Source organism: Orcinus orca, chromosome 6 (assembly GCF_937001465.1).
Source record: "Orcinus orca chromosome 6, mOrcOrc1.1, whole genome shotgun sequence".
Taxonomy (NCBI): Eukaryota; Metazoa; Chordata; class Mammalia; order Artiodactyla; family Delphinidae; genus Orcinus; species Orcinus orca.
Genome location: NC_064564.1, coordinates 106,783,958 through 106,801,054, shown reverse-complemented (window position 1 = coordinate 106,801,054; position 17,097 = coordinate 106,783,958). Strand labels below are relative to the sequence as shown.

Below are 17,097 nucleotides of genomic sequence, written 5' to 3'. Positions count from 1 at the left end.
CTTCCTTAGTGAATAACAAGGTGCATGGGACCAAGGTGGGTCAGGGCTGTGACTAATAGAGATGCTTAAAAGGTTTCCTGTTCACCTTCAGAGTCACAATACATTCAGCAGCTCTGAGCTCTTGGGTAGGTCACTTTTCACCCTGAGCCTCAGGATATGTATTTGTGCAATTGAGATTGGCCTGCCTATAGACCTACCTGTTTACCTACCTCCCTACCTACCTTCCAGGGTTGTTTGAAACGAGATGATAATGTGTAAAGTCCTAATTCTGCCTGGCAGATAGTAAGCACTCAACAAATGGTAACGTTTATTAAGACTAACAGCAACGTGAAAAGCCTCCATAGACCTCAGTGTGCCACTGTGCATAAGCTCAGCTTGCAGGGGGTTTTGAGCCTTCAGACCTTGCCCTAGCGAGCGGGCAGAATTGTGGGCTAAGGCCGGTGGAGCCCCCTGGGGTAACTCCAGCACTGCTCACTCTCTGGAAACTGGCAGTGAAAGCTGGATGACTCTGGAGACGTGTGACGTACTTGTAACTAAAGTTGGAAAGGGGGAGCAGGAGGGAGGAACTGACCAAGGGCAGCTGTGTGCCTGGTCCTTTCCCTTTACGATGTATTCCTCACAGTGACCCTTCAACCCCATATCACAGAAGTGGAAATCTGCTCTTGGAGATGTTGAGGGTATTTCCCAAGCTCCTACACTTAGGGATTCTCAGAGCTCAAGTCTCCGTGGCTCCTGAGCCCAGGCCCTTACTGAGACAGCTCTCATCTGGAGGACAAGGACAGTTTATACTTTGCCTCTAACTCAGGTTTTCTCGACCTCAGCAGTGTTGGGATTCGGGGCTAGATAACTTTTGTCCTTTTTTTGAGGGGCCGTCTTGTGCATTGTAGGATGTTTAGCGACATCTCTGGCTTTTGCCACTACATGGCAGTAGCACCCTCCCTGCCCCAGTTGTGACAACCAACAATGTCTCCAGAATTGCCACATGTGCCCTGGGGGGTTTAAGTCATCTCCAGATGAAAATCACGCCTGTAACTCAGGAGTAGCAGAAAGCTTGGCATATAAATGTCTGCTGTATGGGAGTCATTAGAATACGTGGAAGGAAGGAGGTGATGTTTGTCGAGCACCTCGTGTGTGTCAGGCACTGTGCTAAGCTCTTTCCATTATAACATCTCATTTAATCCTCGAAACACTCTTGAAGGAAAGGCACTGTCCCCACTTTACGGATGAGGCTAGCAGGACTCGGGCAGTTTAGCTGACCGCCAAGGTCATGGAGCTCGGGAATGGTGGCACTATGGGGGCGTGCGTCCTCCGGCTCCTCCCCCACTCCACTCCAGAAGGAGGAAGGCTCAGGGCTGTCCTTTCTTTCTGAGTGAAGCTCCTTTTGTTCCACCGACTCCTCACACCTTGCAGAGATCGTGGAGTTGGGGAAACAGAAATGACAGACGCAGGAGCAGCAGCTGTGTACTTTTCACCCTGTCAGAAGATGGAAGAGGGAGTGAAGCCGTCGCTTTCCCTAGCCCTCATTGCAGGAGCTTCGCTAAAACAATCTCCTTTCTTCCCCCACTGGTTAAACGCGTCTGCGGCCTGACCGCATCCAAGCGAGTGCTGTGCTGTGACACCTCTGTAAGGTTTCCATCAGCCTTACAAATTGATCATTATGATTGTCTTGAAATGGAGCTAGGTACAGGCTGCTGGGAGGGCCCCTTCCCTTGCAAGGAGGCTGCTTCACAGTGAACCATCTTCAAAGCAGCAAGCATAGAAGATTAGACATAATGGTTTATTTTCCTTCCAATAGATGTTGATTTATGTGTGCAGTTCGATGGACGGAGCTGGAAGGAATCGCTGGAGGATAAGTGGGGCTTGAGTCTGTGGCGCACATATTTCAGAGCGATGGCTCCTAACCATTTGGGGCTGTGGACCCCTCTCGAACAGTCTGATGAAAGCTCATGGACCCTCTCCCTAAAACAAATCCACATTTTCATACACTTCTTCCAGCAGTTTCAAAGTGTTGATGGACCCTTTCAGGGAAAAAATAGGTCAGACGCTAGACAGAGTGACGTATTTCTTGGTATTTAAAAAAGGATTTCTGATATGTTAAGGCGTTTTCGTAGTCTCAAAAAATGTTCACATACTTTGACCCAGTAATTGCACTGCTGGGAATCCATCTTAAGAAGCTAACCCTGAGTGTGAAACAAGGCTTTAGGCGCAGAGATTTTCATTGAAACAATAGTTACGTTACTCAGGTGTCTGCTGGAGCCTCTGTTCCTCTGAGAGAACCGGTTCAGACCCCTGCCACGTGCACATCGGTAGGAGTCCGGAGCCCTGCGTGAGGAACTGCACTGCCTAGTTCAGTAGGCACTAGCCATGTGACTACATACATATAAATTAAAAAATTAAGCATTCAGTTCCTCAGCATGTAGCCACATTTCAGATGTTCAGTAGGCACGTTCAGCTAGTGGGTACCGTATTCAGCAGCGCTGATACAGAACATTTGCATCATTGGAGGAAGGTCTGTGGGACAGTCCTCCCCCCGTCAGTGCAGATTCTGGGAGGTGTGCTTCTTCATGGCCTCCTCTGAGTTCTGGGTTGCTGGCTTCTTGCAGGCTCTCTGTGCAGGTCAGTACCATATTACACTGACCCAGACGTGATACTTGACATCACCACCCCTCCAATAAAAATCCATTCTACTCTGCATTTGTGAGTGGCCAACCCATTACTGTAGACTTCTTTTGACCCCTAAATTGGTCCGTCTCTTCCTCCTATTATTGACTCTCAGTCTTCTCCTTTTCTTTTTTCTTGTCCCTGCTGCCCCTCACCTTTACCTCCAATGCCACCTCTTTTAGGGGTGACATGGCCGACGTTCTCCTTGTCGCCTTCTCTTCTGTGGAGAGCCTTCCTTCCATACCCAAGCCCATGCAAAGCGTTATTCCAGAGAAACATTCTGGGGAATTAAATTACTTCCACCTAGCTACATCTGTAGCAAAAACTTGGAAATGACCCAAATGTCCACTAATAGGGGATGAGTTAAATGGTGGGACATTCACCCGATTTAATGTTATATAGTCATTAAAAATGACATTTGCAAATTATTTCTGAAAATGTAGGGAAATATTTAAATGAGAAATGCACAACTTAGTATATTATATGTCCAGAATGATTTCAACCTTATAGAAATACTCAGGGAAAAAGATTGGGAGGAAATAGTCTGCCATGTGTTTTTTGGTAGTCGGGTTATGGTAACTTTTGCTTTTTTTTTTTAATACGTTTCTATTATAAATGTTCTATAAACACGTATTTACTTTTATAACCAGAAAAAACCCCACAAATGACATAAAAATCAAAGGAAGGCTTGCTGGGCTTTGCATTTTAAAGCACAAGTAGGTCTGTTTTAAAATTCCGGTGTCTTGTTTTACCAAGTGTCAGCAACCTGCAAGCTGAGTTGAACAGCATCTTTGCCCTGCGGAAGCGGCTGGAGCGCGATGTGCTCTCCTATCAGAACCTGCAGAAGGCCCTGGAGGAGCAGATCAGTGAAATCCGGCGGCGGGAAGGTACGTGCTCTCTTGTATGTATTTCCCTTTGGTTTTCCCGCCTGGAGGGACTTGGCTGAACTTTAAGAGAGTCCTAAGACTGCGGTAGGAGGCGAGGCACCCCGGGGATTTCGTCTGGGAAGGCTTTTTTGCAGTGATGGTGTTACTGTTGCTCTCCTAGTCTGTACCTGTCTGGCTTCGGCTTGCGGAGTCAAAGGGCCCAGCAGGTAGTGTTAATTCCGCAGAGGGCCTGCTGCAGGACTGCTTCCTCGCTGCCCCTGCTGTGTTCTGCATTGTTTGACTCTTCTAACTCCAGATAACCTTGGGGCCTTGCCATTTCCTTTCTGTGGTCAGTGGCCCTCATCACCCTAAACATCTGGGCTCTGCCTACCACGGCGCCCACTGCAGAGAGCCCCACTGCACAGACACGTGCGGGTGAAACCTCTGTTTCCTGCTGAAGCATCGCTTTTCACACTGTCATGACCGCACGTGGATTCAGCTAGGGAGGGTCCTGTGGTACGGGCGCTGCTGTGCTCATGACAGCTGTATCTGGCTCCCTCCTTTGCTAGAACCTGAGCCCCGTGGTGTCTGGGTTGGCGTTTTCCTTTCCTTATCTCTAGCCTTCCTTTCCTTTCTCTTCCTCATTACTGATTGTAATTCCTGCTTACAATCAGTAATAGCAGTGGTAGGTTTGACATTTCCTGAGCGCCCGCTGTGTACCAGGCACAGCGGCAGGCACTTAACTTCTCACCTCTGCTCCTGACCGTTGTCCCACTGGATCGAGTAGACATTGACGTCACATCACAGGTAAAGAAACCGAGGTGGCAGTGGGGGTTGATTTACCCAGATTGGAGGCAGGACATCTTCCTTCGAAGTCTAGCTCTTTCCTCTATACGAGGCGTATCAGCTCTTACCCACACGTGTTGAGTGAGATCATGCTTGTGGATATGCTCCACTCAGTGAACAGCGTGACCCTTCTCTGCACCGTTGCTCCCTGTGAGAGTGTGACCTTTGGTGCAGAGAAGGCCGACCCGTCCGTGGGTGACCCAAGAGTCTCTCATCATAGATCTCATAGGCGGTTTCTGTACTCGGTGTGCTCGCTCCCATGGCGGGCTCTGGGGCCGGTAAAAAACACATCAGGCGCTTTTGAGTTCTACCCTTGAGGCTCACATCTAATTTTCCTGTATTTTCACTTAAACAGAATCACTCCCTCATTTAAATTGAAAATCACTATTTGCTTGTGCCACTCAGAATGGACTCCAGGTACAGCACTGGATATGCAAATTATAATTCAGAGCTGGCCACAGTGAAAGCCTACAGCCCACGATGAAACCATACATTGAGATACCAGCCTGTAGAGAAAGAAGAAAATTACTTTTGCTCCAAAGGTGGTGCATTAAACTCCCTGTGTGTGCTTATCTCCCTTTCCCCCGCTACCCAATTCAAAGTGCCTTAGATGGATTGCACGGGGAATTGTCTGGGAAGGATCTACTTCTGATGTTCTTTTTCTCCTCCTCCCCGCTTTTTTTTTTCTTTTGGTGCAGAAGAACCATTTTCATTTTATAGTGATCAAACATCTTATCTGAGTATTTGCCTTGAAGAGCACAATCGGTTTCAAGTGGAACATTTTTCTCAAGAAGAGCTTAAGGAAAAGGTATTGACCTATTAACTTTCAGTGCTTTGTTGGTTATTTGTTGTCTCTTGGGTTCCTGATCAGAGGTGTGAGATTCTGAAAGCCCTTCTCCCCGCCCCTCTTCCCTCTCTCCCTGCCTATCTTTTTTCCCCTTGATGTACGTTCCCTGGAGTCCCTACCCCGTGTCTGATGCACGCCTTCTGAGGCTTGAGGACCCCACCCAGGCTCCGTCTCCCCTGGGAAATGCTCTCTATCCCCCCTAGAATTAGCCACCTTTCCCTCGGGTCATTCTCCTCTCTTCTTGTACCTGACTGCACTGATGTCCTTCTCATACTGATCTATAATTATCTGGGTATTCTTCTGTATCTCCACTAGGCTGTGAACATCTTAAAGCGAGTGAGTGTATCTTATTTATTTCTGATTTCCCAGTGCCTGGCACACATAGTGGGAGGTAATTGATGCTTTTTGAAAGAATAAAGGTTCAAGGTTGATCAGTAAATCTTTTCTAAAACTGGAAACGTTTTCAATCTGTTGATCATTGGTGTGGTTAGAGTGGCTTTGTATTTCAAGGTTCTAAGAGCCATTGATAAGAATAGGAAGTGTGAGCTCAGAGGACACTGTGATTTATTATAAAATTACCATCTATGTATGACAGGTTGAGTTTCTGTCTGGGAATAACTCACATGCCGGTGGAGTAGAGAGTCATGTGAAGGAGCAGTGGCAATGTGGAGTGCAAGGGTGGCTGTAATAGGCAGAGGTGCGAGGTTTAGGGGTAGCCGAGAAGGAGAGGTTAGCTGTCGGGGGTTGGGAGGTACTCACTGGATCACAGGAAACTTCTCAATAGAAGTGAGACCTGAAGTGGTTTTGGAGGTTGAATAGGAGTTTATCTGGTTGGAAGGCTTTTTCAGCAGAGAGAGAGGAAAAACAGCAGATGTAAGATGCAGAAGAGATAAGAAGGAGAACTATAAAAATGTTGGTGTTTTGGGAGGAGTGGAACAAGAAGCATTGAGGCATCTGTTAGTGTTTCGAAGATGAAAATAGACGTGGTAATAGCCACTGCGCGTACCTACTGTGGTTGTGTTAAGGGCAGGAGCTAGTTCCCTTTGTTGGCACTTAGTGAATGTTTGTAGAATCAGAACGTTTTCTTCTTCCCTCTATGATATAACCTCCTTGAGGTTGGGTCCGAGTTGTGTTCATGTTTTGGTGCAGTGGACACCTGCTGTGTGTGGTCAGGGTGGGATTTCCCACTTTCTTTGAGGGGCTAATGATTATCCCCTTAAGAAGGGTTTGGAAAATCACTAGCCGTTGTGATTTGAAGCTTGCGGGGAATGAAGGTGGTGTCTGCTCAGATGCTTATGGACCTGGCCTCGCAAGGCCTGTGCCTTAAGGAGGAGCCCTGGACCGGGAGTCCAGGCCCGGCTCTGCCTCTGTGGGCAGCTGCCCCTGCCCACACGACCGGGCACTTTGGCTGTTGTTGTATGTCACTGAATTCTCCAGGCACCCCAACTCTGGGACCTTGGGCAGTGAACTTCTTTGTGTCTCGGGCTTCTTGTTGTAAAACGGGGACAGTCATACTGCTGTCCGCCTCCTCGGGATTTTTGTAAGGAACGATTGACTAAAGCTTGTGGGAGTATTTTAGCAGCCGTGAATTGCTTTATGACTGAGGACTGTTGTTATTATGGACGGTGCTAGAGAGGCATAGAAAGAGGAAGGTGGATGCTGTAAAATAAGCCTCTGACAAGCCTCAGAAGTTTCAGTCTTGGGGGGTTTTCCTCCAGAGGGTCTCAAGTACAAGACAGAGGCCATATTTGCTGTCATGGACAGAGTACTTAGACCGTGCCGAGGGCTGTAGTGTGCTGTGACCGTGATCACGTTCAGTGCTCACGGGAACCCATTCCACACATGTAGAAATGGAGATTTAGACCAGGCAGCTTGCCCAGGATCTCTTTGCCTTGAAGTCTGGCGCTGGGGTTAGAATACAGAAATGCTGGTGTTTTTCTCACTGTACCCAGGGTAGCCTGAAGCCTGGAGTCAGGCCACCTGACTCTCCGTGACTGTGATGCAGGACGTCTTCTCCGTAGCCGTGGCCCCGGGAGGCAGCAGTGTACCCGTGGGTAGTCAGTCCTCTCCTGCTCTTATCTCCCAGGTCGGTGACCTTATCCAGCTGGTGAAGGAGCTGTACGCAGACAACCAGCACCTGAAGAAAACTATTTTTGATCTCTCCTGCATGGGCTTCCCGGGAGAGGACAGGCCTGAGTCGGCAGATCAGATGGAGGTAAGAAAGAATATTCTCGTCCTCGCGTGCTAATTACACACAGAGTGACGCCCCCGCCCCCCCACGTCTCCAGGCTGCATCTCTCCTGGGAGGTCTCTGTTGAAACTCCCTCTGCCGTGGACGGGGCTTGAGGGCCCTCTCAGGTCAGCAGGCCTGTCGGAGCGTCCCGCAGGTTTGGGTCGTATCTGCGTGGACACACTCGATGTGCTGTGATGCTTTGGACTCCACGTCCGGCCCTGGGATCTGGGCGTAGATGGTACATCTGGACGATTGGTCTGGTCTCAGGGGCCTGGAGAGTTGCCATGCCACCCACGTAGCTTGGGTGGTGTAGATGCAGCCTTAATGAACCCCTTACCGTGGAGAAACAAACGAGAAGACACACTGTTCATTTACTTCTTGTATTAATCCTCTAAATGCATCTTGTCACTCCCACGGCACCTGGCTTCTGGATTTGACCAGATGTGTGCAGTTTATTCCCACGCGTACCCAGGAACCCCTGCACTCTGCTGTGTGCCGACGACCCGACAGGGAGCACAGAGTCGGCGTCCCGTGAGCCCACAAATTCAGCTTCCTGACTATGGGAGTTTTCCACAGGTGACATTTGAAAGTCTGGAAGGGCCACGGAAGGTTAAATCTGGTGTCTGCACCAAAGCGCGTGTGGTTCCTGGGCTTTTGTACTCACTGAGGGTGTGGGCCCATTCCGTTTAGCCCACCCCTGGGAAAGCGGGGGGAGCCCCTTCACCCTGTGACTCTGGCTCTCTGCTCACCTTTGTGGTGTGTTGGCTCCGATTTTCTCTGTTCTCAACCCGGCCGCACAGTAGAGGGCCCTGATGTTGTGACAGCGAGGAGAAGCTTGCCACTTCCTCTCTCTAGTCCCTACCTGGCCTGACGCTCCCCCAGGACGCGCCTTGCTCCATGCCTGTGTTATGCTACTTAGTTTCAGAAGACTGGAACTGTTCTCATCATGAAATGCACTAGGGCCTTTTGTACTTGGATCCCCCAGAACCTTCCTGGTTGGGGTTGTCTGGAACTCAGCCTGGCGTGCCAGGTAAATGGAGGTCTCGTTGCCACACCATTTCTGGGGAAGGATTTGTCAGCCTTCAGCTGTCTCCTCCCACGTTCAAGGTGGGAAACGCTCAAAGGTGTTTATGCGGAGCTCTGGCCATCTGCTCCCTTGGAGAGAGGGAATGTTATTGAGCTTAGTCTCCAGGGCTCCAGATAATTTTGAAAAGCAAGAATATCTGCAGCCCATTTAGGGAGAAACAAGTCTCTTGGTTTGTTTTTTCCAATGTGGCATTTTTTTTTTGGTGGCATTTTTAATAAGCAGCCCATTCGTCACCTGCTTCATTTGAGTGTCAGACGGCGAGTGTTTGTTCATTTGCCCTTTGAAAGAAATCTGTTAAATGTCCTATTATGTCCTTTGGAGAACAGAGGGATTTTCCTCTTGCCACTCTGAGATCTTAATAGCAGCCGATTCAGATTGGAGTCATTTGTCAGGTTGCACATCAACTTGATGTTCCCTATGAATAGTCGTGTCCTTCGCAGCACAGGCCCCGTCTTCCCCGGCAGGCGATGGGGAGATCCGCACGGGCAGGATGGTGCTCCCACGATAATCTTGAGCTGAGGGAGGAGAGGCTGTTAGGGGTGAGGGTGGGATGGCAGCAAGGAGAGGCTGCTGTTCTCTGGGAGTGTGTGTGGCTCTCCTTGGATGAGCAACGAGGCAGAGACAAACGGGAAATGCCTCCGTGGTCCACAGCCTTTTCTGGGCAGCAGGGCTTGTGGAGTAGGGGCTGGCACTGCTCCAGTGCTCTGGGAGCCTACAAATCAGAAAAGGAAAAAAACAGACAGCAAATATATTTTGTATTTTTAAAATTTAGTAGTTTTTCCTCCAATATTTAATTAACCCACAGCATTGCCTAAAACTTGGAAAATAAAGAAATGACCCCTAATCCTGTCACATTAAAACACAGTTAATTAACATCCTGGAATCTTTCCTTCTCTATGTGTGTATTTGAACGGGTGCGTGCCCACCCACAGTACATACACAGTCCTGTGTCCTGTTTCTTTCCAGTGGCTGCTGTGTTATAACCTCTTACGCCATCTTAGAGATGCTAGCTGCGCCACTGTTGTCGGACATGTAGATATTTCCGGTGATGCACCTGATGAATGTCTTTGGACACAAATCATTTTCAGGGTTTAGGCTTTTTTTCCTTAGACTGTGTTCCCAGATGAGTAATGACTAGGTCAGAGGTCCAGACACAGATAGATATGTATATAAAATAGGCACGTGATTTATTTTCGTATTACACACCCCTGCCTCCGCAACTTTTAATTCGACCAAGGCTATAAAGAGTAGGAAGCCCTTGATTCATTTTGGCAGCTGTGTCTTCAAAACGGTGGCCCTGGGCTGGATTCCCTCCTGCTGGGCACACAGCGCTTATTCCCTGCATGCGGGCAGGTCACTGAAAAACCAGCCAAACCAACAAAAGGCCAAGAAGAGGCATCCTTTTATTTTAAAGTACATCAAGAAAAAAAAGAAAAAATCTGTAATGAGGTTGCCCCTATTTCCTTGTATTTATTTACTGGTTATAGTTTATGTATTACAGAACGGTGTGGTTGAGAATTGCCGTTCAGGAGTGATTTGAGCGGACTGCAGTGGCAGCGGGGGGGCGGTGAGCATCGTAAGCCATGAGCTGTGTGACGTGCAGTTGTCACCCCTGGGGGGTGGGATTCGTGGACGAGTGCTCAGAAACAGTTAGTCGCTGTCATTATTTACTTACGTTGTCATTTTTAGGGGATGGTTAGAAAACTGCTTTTTTTTTTTTTTTTGGCATGGAGAGGAAACATGGATTAAGGGGCATAATTTAATTGAACTCAGATATATGTAGGGCTGTCCTTTTGAATAAGAAATAGACCTTGGGCTTCCCTGGTGGCACAGTGGTTGAGAGTCCGCCTGCCAATGCAGGGGACATGGGTTCGTGCCCCGGTCCGGGAAGATCCCACATGCCACGGAGCGGCTGGGCCCGTGAGCCATGGCCGCGGAGCCTGTGCTCCGCAACGGGAGAGGCCACAGCAGTGAGGCCCGCGTACTGCAAAAAAAAAAAAAAAAAAAAAGAAATAGACCTCATGTGACTCAGAGGACAGAAGTGGTACTCAGAAGTAGAAGGTGCTTGTTAACATCTGTTATTACCAACAGAATGAAATTTGGTTTGTCAGAAGCAGATTGAATTTCATTGAAAGGAGGAAGTTTCTAACATTTTGACTTCATAAGTTATTATGAGTTGTACCCGATTTATAAAGCCCTTGGCACCGTGCCTGGCATGTAGTAGGCACTCAATATGTAAAACACAGCTATTTTAATTTTACTTTTTTAGTAAATTAGTGGCAGAGTTGGAACTAAACCCTTTTCTGACTCTGTTCAGTGTTGTTTTAGCAACACCATAGGGCAGTGCTTCTAAAGTTTACCGTGCGTGTGAATTTCCTGGGGACCTTGTTAACGTGAAGATTCTGGCTCAGTGAGCCTGGCACGGGGCCCGGGAGTCTGCATTTCTCACAAGCTTCCGTTGCTCCAAAGACTACACTTGGAGTAGCAAGACCGGGGTAATCCCGAAAACCTGTTGGTTCCAGCTGTCATTTTGAAAAAAGTCTTGATTCATTTGTTTGTCCTTTTAGCAGTGTTGTCTTGAGCACCAGGCCCTGGTGTTAAAGCGGAACACAGACAGGGTTCCTGCCCCATGGAGTCCGTGATGCAGAGACGCGGAGGTTGGCGACGGCCTGGAGGAGTGCACGCGGGCGTGGAGACGGGCCCGGCCTCCTCTTGTGAGGTCAAGGGAATTTCCTCCTGGAGGAAGCAGGGGGCCTGCAAAGGTCAAGAAAGAATAGCTCAAGAGGCAGGGGGAGAACCAGGCCAGTGAAGTTGTTAGGGAGCGATGCTTAGGGAGGGCGTGCTTACAGTGTCACGTACTCTGAGAAAACAAGAGAAAAACGGCTGGGAAATCATTCGTGACCTGGGCAGTTTCAGCAGAGTGAGGGGGACTGAGGCCACGCGGTGGTGGATGGAGGAGCGGTGAGGGTGGGGAAATGAAGGCGGCGCCGGTGGGCGCTTGGAGGTGTGGGGCACTCCTCCAGGTGGTGGTGGGCCCGAAACAGAGCCCACCTGCAGTGACGTATCAGTCTCTCTGGGATCTTGCCTTTGAAAACTGATAAGTCACATATGGCATGCGGGACATTTCTCTGTGTCCACAGCATTGAATTTCTTGATCATTGCTGGAAACTGGCTTTTAATTTTAACCACGTCTGCAGAGGTAAAGAGAAATGGAAGAGAATGTTTATTTCAGTGTGTTGAGTCACGGTGTGGTTGTGGTTCTGGAAATGAAGGATGACTCGGATGCTTTTGCTGCTTCAACTGGAATGACACGGGTTCACAGTACTCTGCTCGGCTAAACTTCAGGGAGACCCTTCTCTGATCCACAGGGTTGGGGAGGAGCACCTTGCTGCCTCTTCCCTAATCCCAGGAAGGTTGGTTCCATCTCCCGCATTAGAAGGTCTTGGGGAGCTTTCATGAGCAGTTTCTGGAGGGCGTTGGCAGCAAAAGCCACGCTGCAGAAGGTGAGGATGGAGAGTTCTTTCAAGAAGCTTGGAGAGAGGCAGGCAGCACTCAGTGACCAGAGCTGCTGATGAACCAGGAAGGAAAAACGTAGTTATTTTGCTCTTTTTCAAATGAGAGCGGCTTTTCCCCGGCATTTTATTATGAAGAAATTCTAGCAAAGTGAAAAGAACTTCATGGTGGACACCCATATACTCACCCCTTAGATTCTACTGTTAACAGTTCCCACCAGCCATCATATCTTTTTGATAAATTTTAGTATAAATCACAAACATCAATACGCTTCCCCCTAAATACTTCAACATGTATATCTTTTCCTTCAATATGTTTATAGTTATTTTTTCTTTTAAGTTTAAATTTACACACGATGAAATATAGAATTCGTAAGTCTTTGTTTGCTAAGTTTTACGAATGTATGTACCTGTGTAACCCAAACTTCTATCACGATCCCTCGTGTCCCTTCTAGTCGATTCCCACTCGCCCCTGCTCCAGCCGCTCTTCTCATTTTCTTCCACCATTAGTTTTGCCTGTACTAGACTTTCATAGAAACGGAATCATAAAGCATCTTCTCTTCTGTGTAAAGCTGCCTTCACTCAGCGTGTTTTTGAGATTCATCCATGCTGTTACGTGAATGAATAATTTGTTCCTTTTTATTGCTAAGTAGTATTCCATTGTATACATATATTCTAATTTCTTTGTTCGTTCTGCTATTGATGTACATTTGGATTATTTCAGGTTTTGGTTATTATGATAAAAGCTGATGTGAACATTCATATACAAATCTTTTTTTTTTTTTTTTTGCGGTACGCAGGCCTCTCACTGTTGTGGCCTTTCCCGTCGCGGAGCACAGGCTCCGGACGCGCAGGCTCAGCGGCCATGGCTCACGGGCCCAGCTGCTCCGCAGCATGTGGGATCTTCCTGGACTGGGGCACGAACCCATGTCCTCTGCATCAGCAGGCGGACTCTCAACCACTGCGCCACCAGGGGAGCCCTATATACAAATCTTTATGTGGACATATGTTTTCATTTCTCTTGATGAATACCTAGGAGGGGAATTCCTGGGTCATAGGGTTATTAGCTTTATAAGAAATTGCCAGGACTTCTTCTAAAGTAGTTTAACATTTTATACTCCCACCGACAAATTTGATTGACCTAGTTGGTAACTTGAGCATGTTTTAATAATGAGGGAAGAAACCAACAGAGGGAGAGAAGTTCCTCATCCATATTCAGAAACTTTTACGCCTTAGGAAGTACACTTACACATGTTTAGCGTATTGAATGCTTGATAGTGTAGTAAGATTTGTAGACTCATCAGTCCTCTTTGATCCTGATTAGGATGGTTGGGTTGAATGTATTCTGATCCTGGGAAGTTTTCTGTAAAAGACTTTGTGAAGTCAGTTTGCTTTGTTTTGTTTTTCTTCTTCCAAAAAAGGGTTTCTTTTAGAAGGAAGATCAGAAAAGTTTAACTTGGGCTGGGAAAATTATGGGGTGATTGACTAAATGTGGGAATTCATGAAATCACGGTATGGAGATAGAACCTTAGATACGTCGTATGTACAACATGCCCAGCAGGCGGCTGGGACTCAGCTCATGTTTTAACGCTGTGGTGCAGCGGTCACTACTTCATTGGTGAGATGCGGTTTGGTACAGTTTTTGAAACAGCGTTGGCTACCTTCCCTCTCACTTTTTATTTGGTTAATCCGGGTGTCTCGTGCCTAGAATTTTCCCTCTTCCAGAGAGCTGAGATCTGGCCCTGTTGAGAACACTGAACTGTCTGTTCTGTAGAATGCAAACTGCAGAAGCTCTGGGGTTTACACTTCTTCAGAGCATTAGGGATTTACGCAGTCTTTAGAAATAACTCTCTTTCATTTTCAAAAGCATAAAGTTATTGTCGGGGAAGCTGGATACTCTACTCATTAGCGATGAGGACTTTTTTGTCAGCAAAATGGCAGTGTGGCTGAGACTGCCCATCTCAGATGTGTGACAGTACAAAAAGAGGTTTATCCCCTGGGCTAAATAGAAGGGATGCATAAATTGGACACACCGTAAATTTCATTTACTGCTTTCTCGCTATTTGATAGTTTCAATTCCATCAATAGCTGTTTTCCAAAATCTTGTTACTTTTATATAATCTGAAAGTGAATTCAGCAATGGCAGGGATGGGAGCAGCGCAGCGGACAGCACAGTCAATTTCCAGCAGCTCAGGAAGGCCATGCAAGGGCAGGGGGAAATGGCTTTACTTATTTCTTGGGGAATTTGTCCTTAAATTATGCATGATCCCAGGCAGCTGTGTGTGATTTGCCAGAACTAGCAGCTCTGACTTCGGCTAATTTTTATTTCATGGCTTTGGCATTTGTCTCTGCCTCTTTTTTTGGTTTGTTTTTTGTTCTGCATCTTTTAAAAAAGACATCACCGACTTATTCATACATATTCATGCTGCACTCATTTTTGGGTTGCATTTTCACACCATTCCATGCTCCATGTAGCTTCTGGCTAGCAAGGAGGACGAGGACTCAAGCAGAATTGGAGAGGATGACAAGAATAATCTGCTGAGTGGCGAGCGTCTGGAGCAGAGGAACAAGGTAGGAACATCTGCCCCTCTCTGTGCCCAAGCCCGCCTCCAGTCTGGAACGAGTCCGACGGGTTTTCTGTTCCTTCCATCTGTGTGGAGTGCCTGCCGTGTGCCAGCGGGGAGCAAAGAGAGGAGGCCTCTTCCTTTCTGGAAGTTACAGACGGGGTGGTAGAGCCAGTCATGAACCAGGAAAACAAACATATAGTTGCAAATAAAAACAAGGCTGTTGCAGGAGAGTCGCAGGCATTGGACACTGGGCCTGGGCAGCTCTTCAGAGCTCTGACCCAACGCGTTCATTTTACGCATTGGAAACTGAGGCCTAGGAGGGGGGATGGTGTATCTGGGGCTCAGAGTAAGGCAGTGACAGAGTTGGGACCAGAGCCCTTGTCTCTGGACTGCTGTGAACTCCCAGATCATCTGTGTGTAGTGTAAGGAGCCACCGATAGAACCAGACTTTCCTCCTCTGGGTCCGTCTGCAGTCTCCTGATCTGAAACCCAGCTTAGTGTCATCTGGGCGGTGTTGAGAATTTCACTCCAGGCACACTGAGGCTGAACATTTGGAGCAGATATTCTCCAGGGTTGAAAGAACCGTAAAGACTGGGATGTGGTGGGAGACAGGAGGCTGCAGATTGGGCGTTTGTGGCCTTCAGGGTGTTCAGGTTCGTGGAGTCTTGAGTGAGAGATCATTCTCATGATCTCTTTGGACAGCAAAGCAGTTAAAAGTGGGGGCTCCGGAATCAGGTCTGATTTTGAGTCTTGGTCACGATCTCTGTGACCTTGCGTTAACCCTTGCTTAACCCCCAAGTCCGAGTTTCCCCATCAATGAAGATAATAACACCGCTTCCTGGTTAGAATTGTTGTGATATTTAAAGAGAAGGTACGTACTAAGTGCTCAGTAAGTGGTAGCAATTGCTCTTTTTATTATTATATTCTAGACTTTTCCTTCGGTGGAGGTTGCTTATTTAGGTGGATTTAATGACTAGATTGGTGGCAAACAAGACCCTATAAATGGCAGCTCATCTGTGTGGGTCTTGTCTTCCGTTTAAAAATCTTAATCATTTTACACATGTGGAGAGAGGGGTGTAATGGCCAGTGTGTATATCACCAGCAGTAATGAAGTCAAGAGGAGTTATTTATAGACTGATAGAAGAAATTTACAGCTTTGGAAAGCGAGAGAAAGAATGCTAATTGCAGCACCTCAAGACATGCCCAGCACAGGCTTTAACTAGATGTTTCCTTGGTACCACTCCTCTGGGACCTTCAGCGACCCAAGAAGGTGGATCTGTGAAGAACACGTCTCCATGGGAATTAGGAACTCTCCACCGTCCTGATGAGACAAATCAAAGTCACAGTAATGAGGATGTGTCTGTAAAGAGGTTGCTTTCTGATATATAATGAGGAGGGTACATTGCAAGAAGCATATAATAAATGTCCAAAGCATTGTTAATGGCAGTTAACAATGTTCCGGACCCTTCTTAGAAAGAATTTACAGGAAGTAGGCCGTGGGCTGCGGGAACACAGCTGTAGCGGGTAAGACACTGCGCCAGGAACTTAAGTGGGCCAGCCATCTCATTTTGTTCTCGTAGCCGCCATGGGAGGTGGCGTTCCTGTGCCTAGTTACGGATAAGGAAACTGAGGGTGAGAGGAAGTGATGTAAACATCTCCGTGCCCTCAGATGAGCGTGTGTGGACCGCGTGCACCCTCCCTCTCCCCTTTCATTTTCTCTCGGGTCTGCTTGCCCTCACTCATCACTGTTTGCCTCCATCCTCTCTCTCTTTTCCACGTAACCCCCTTCCCCTCCTTCGTAGTCCATTATCTGACCACATACTTTGATTTGCAGATTATGGAGGTCAATTCCAAAGGGGGCTGCAAAAATGGATATTTAAGGCACACAGATTCCAATATTTTAGACTCCGACGGAGCCCACAAATCCGGCTGCCCCGGAGACCAGAGTTTGGAAGAAGGCGAGCTCCTGAGCCTGCTCGCCCCTCTCTTCAGCGAGAAGGCCATACGGTTACTGGAATCCAGGTAGACATGGGACCCAGGCACTGCAGTTGTCTCTGGTTTGAGGGGAGAACAAACTCATTTTGCTAAATGGATTTAGATGGCGGTGCTGTGTAATTTACCTGGGAGAGCTCCCGAAATGGCTTGGAAGGAATCTTGCCAGTGGTGCAATTAAGTAATTAGGCTGCCTGCTCCTTGGCTGCGAGGGGACTGCGTTCAGCGAAGCCGCATGCAAGGCCAGCGTAAAGAGGAGAGAGAAAGCTTCCTTCAGGATTGTTCCCGGGAGCCCGGAAAGGGCTGCCTGGCTGTCAGAGCGAGGAATCAGCCCTCCTGAAATCCCTTCCGCTTTCTACAACAGCTTAAAAAACTGCCCCTGTACTTGTGACTCTGCTGTTTCATGTTGAGCTCGAACTACAATTCCCTTCTCATTATATCTGCCGGGAGTCTTTCCTATGTGAGGAGACACTACAGGGTGTTTTC

The 17,097-nt window shown here is 47.8% G+C and overlaps 1 protein-coding gene across 8 annotated transcripts in view; it reads left to right on the top strand.

The window, feature by feature from the left end:
* The window catches only part of CDK5RAP2 (CDK5 regulatory subunit associated protein 2), a 178,167-nt gene that overhangs the window by 92,140 nt on the left and 68,930 nt on the right, over positions 1-17,097 (top strand). For all 8 annotated transcript variants that reach the window (XM_033427340.2, XM_033427339.2, XM_033427335.2 and 5 more), the window contains 5 exons: positions 3,418-3,548; positions 5,072-5,181; positions 7,307-7,435; positions 14,528-14,623; positions 16,454-16,641. In XM_033427340.2, coding sequence (XP_033283231.1) covers positions 3,418-3,548; positions 5,072-5,181; positions 7,307-7,435; positions 14,528-14,623; positions 16,454-16,641 — 654 coding nt within the window. The remainder of the gene's footprint in view (positions 1-3,417; positions 3,549-5,071; positions 5,182-7,306; positions 7,436-14,527; positions 14,624-16,453; positions 16,642-17,097) is intronic.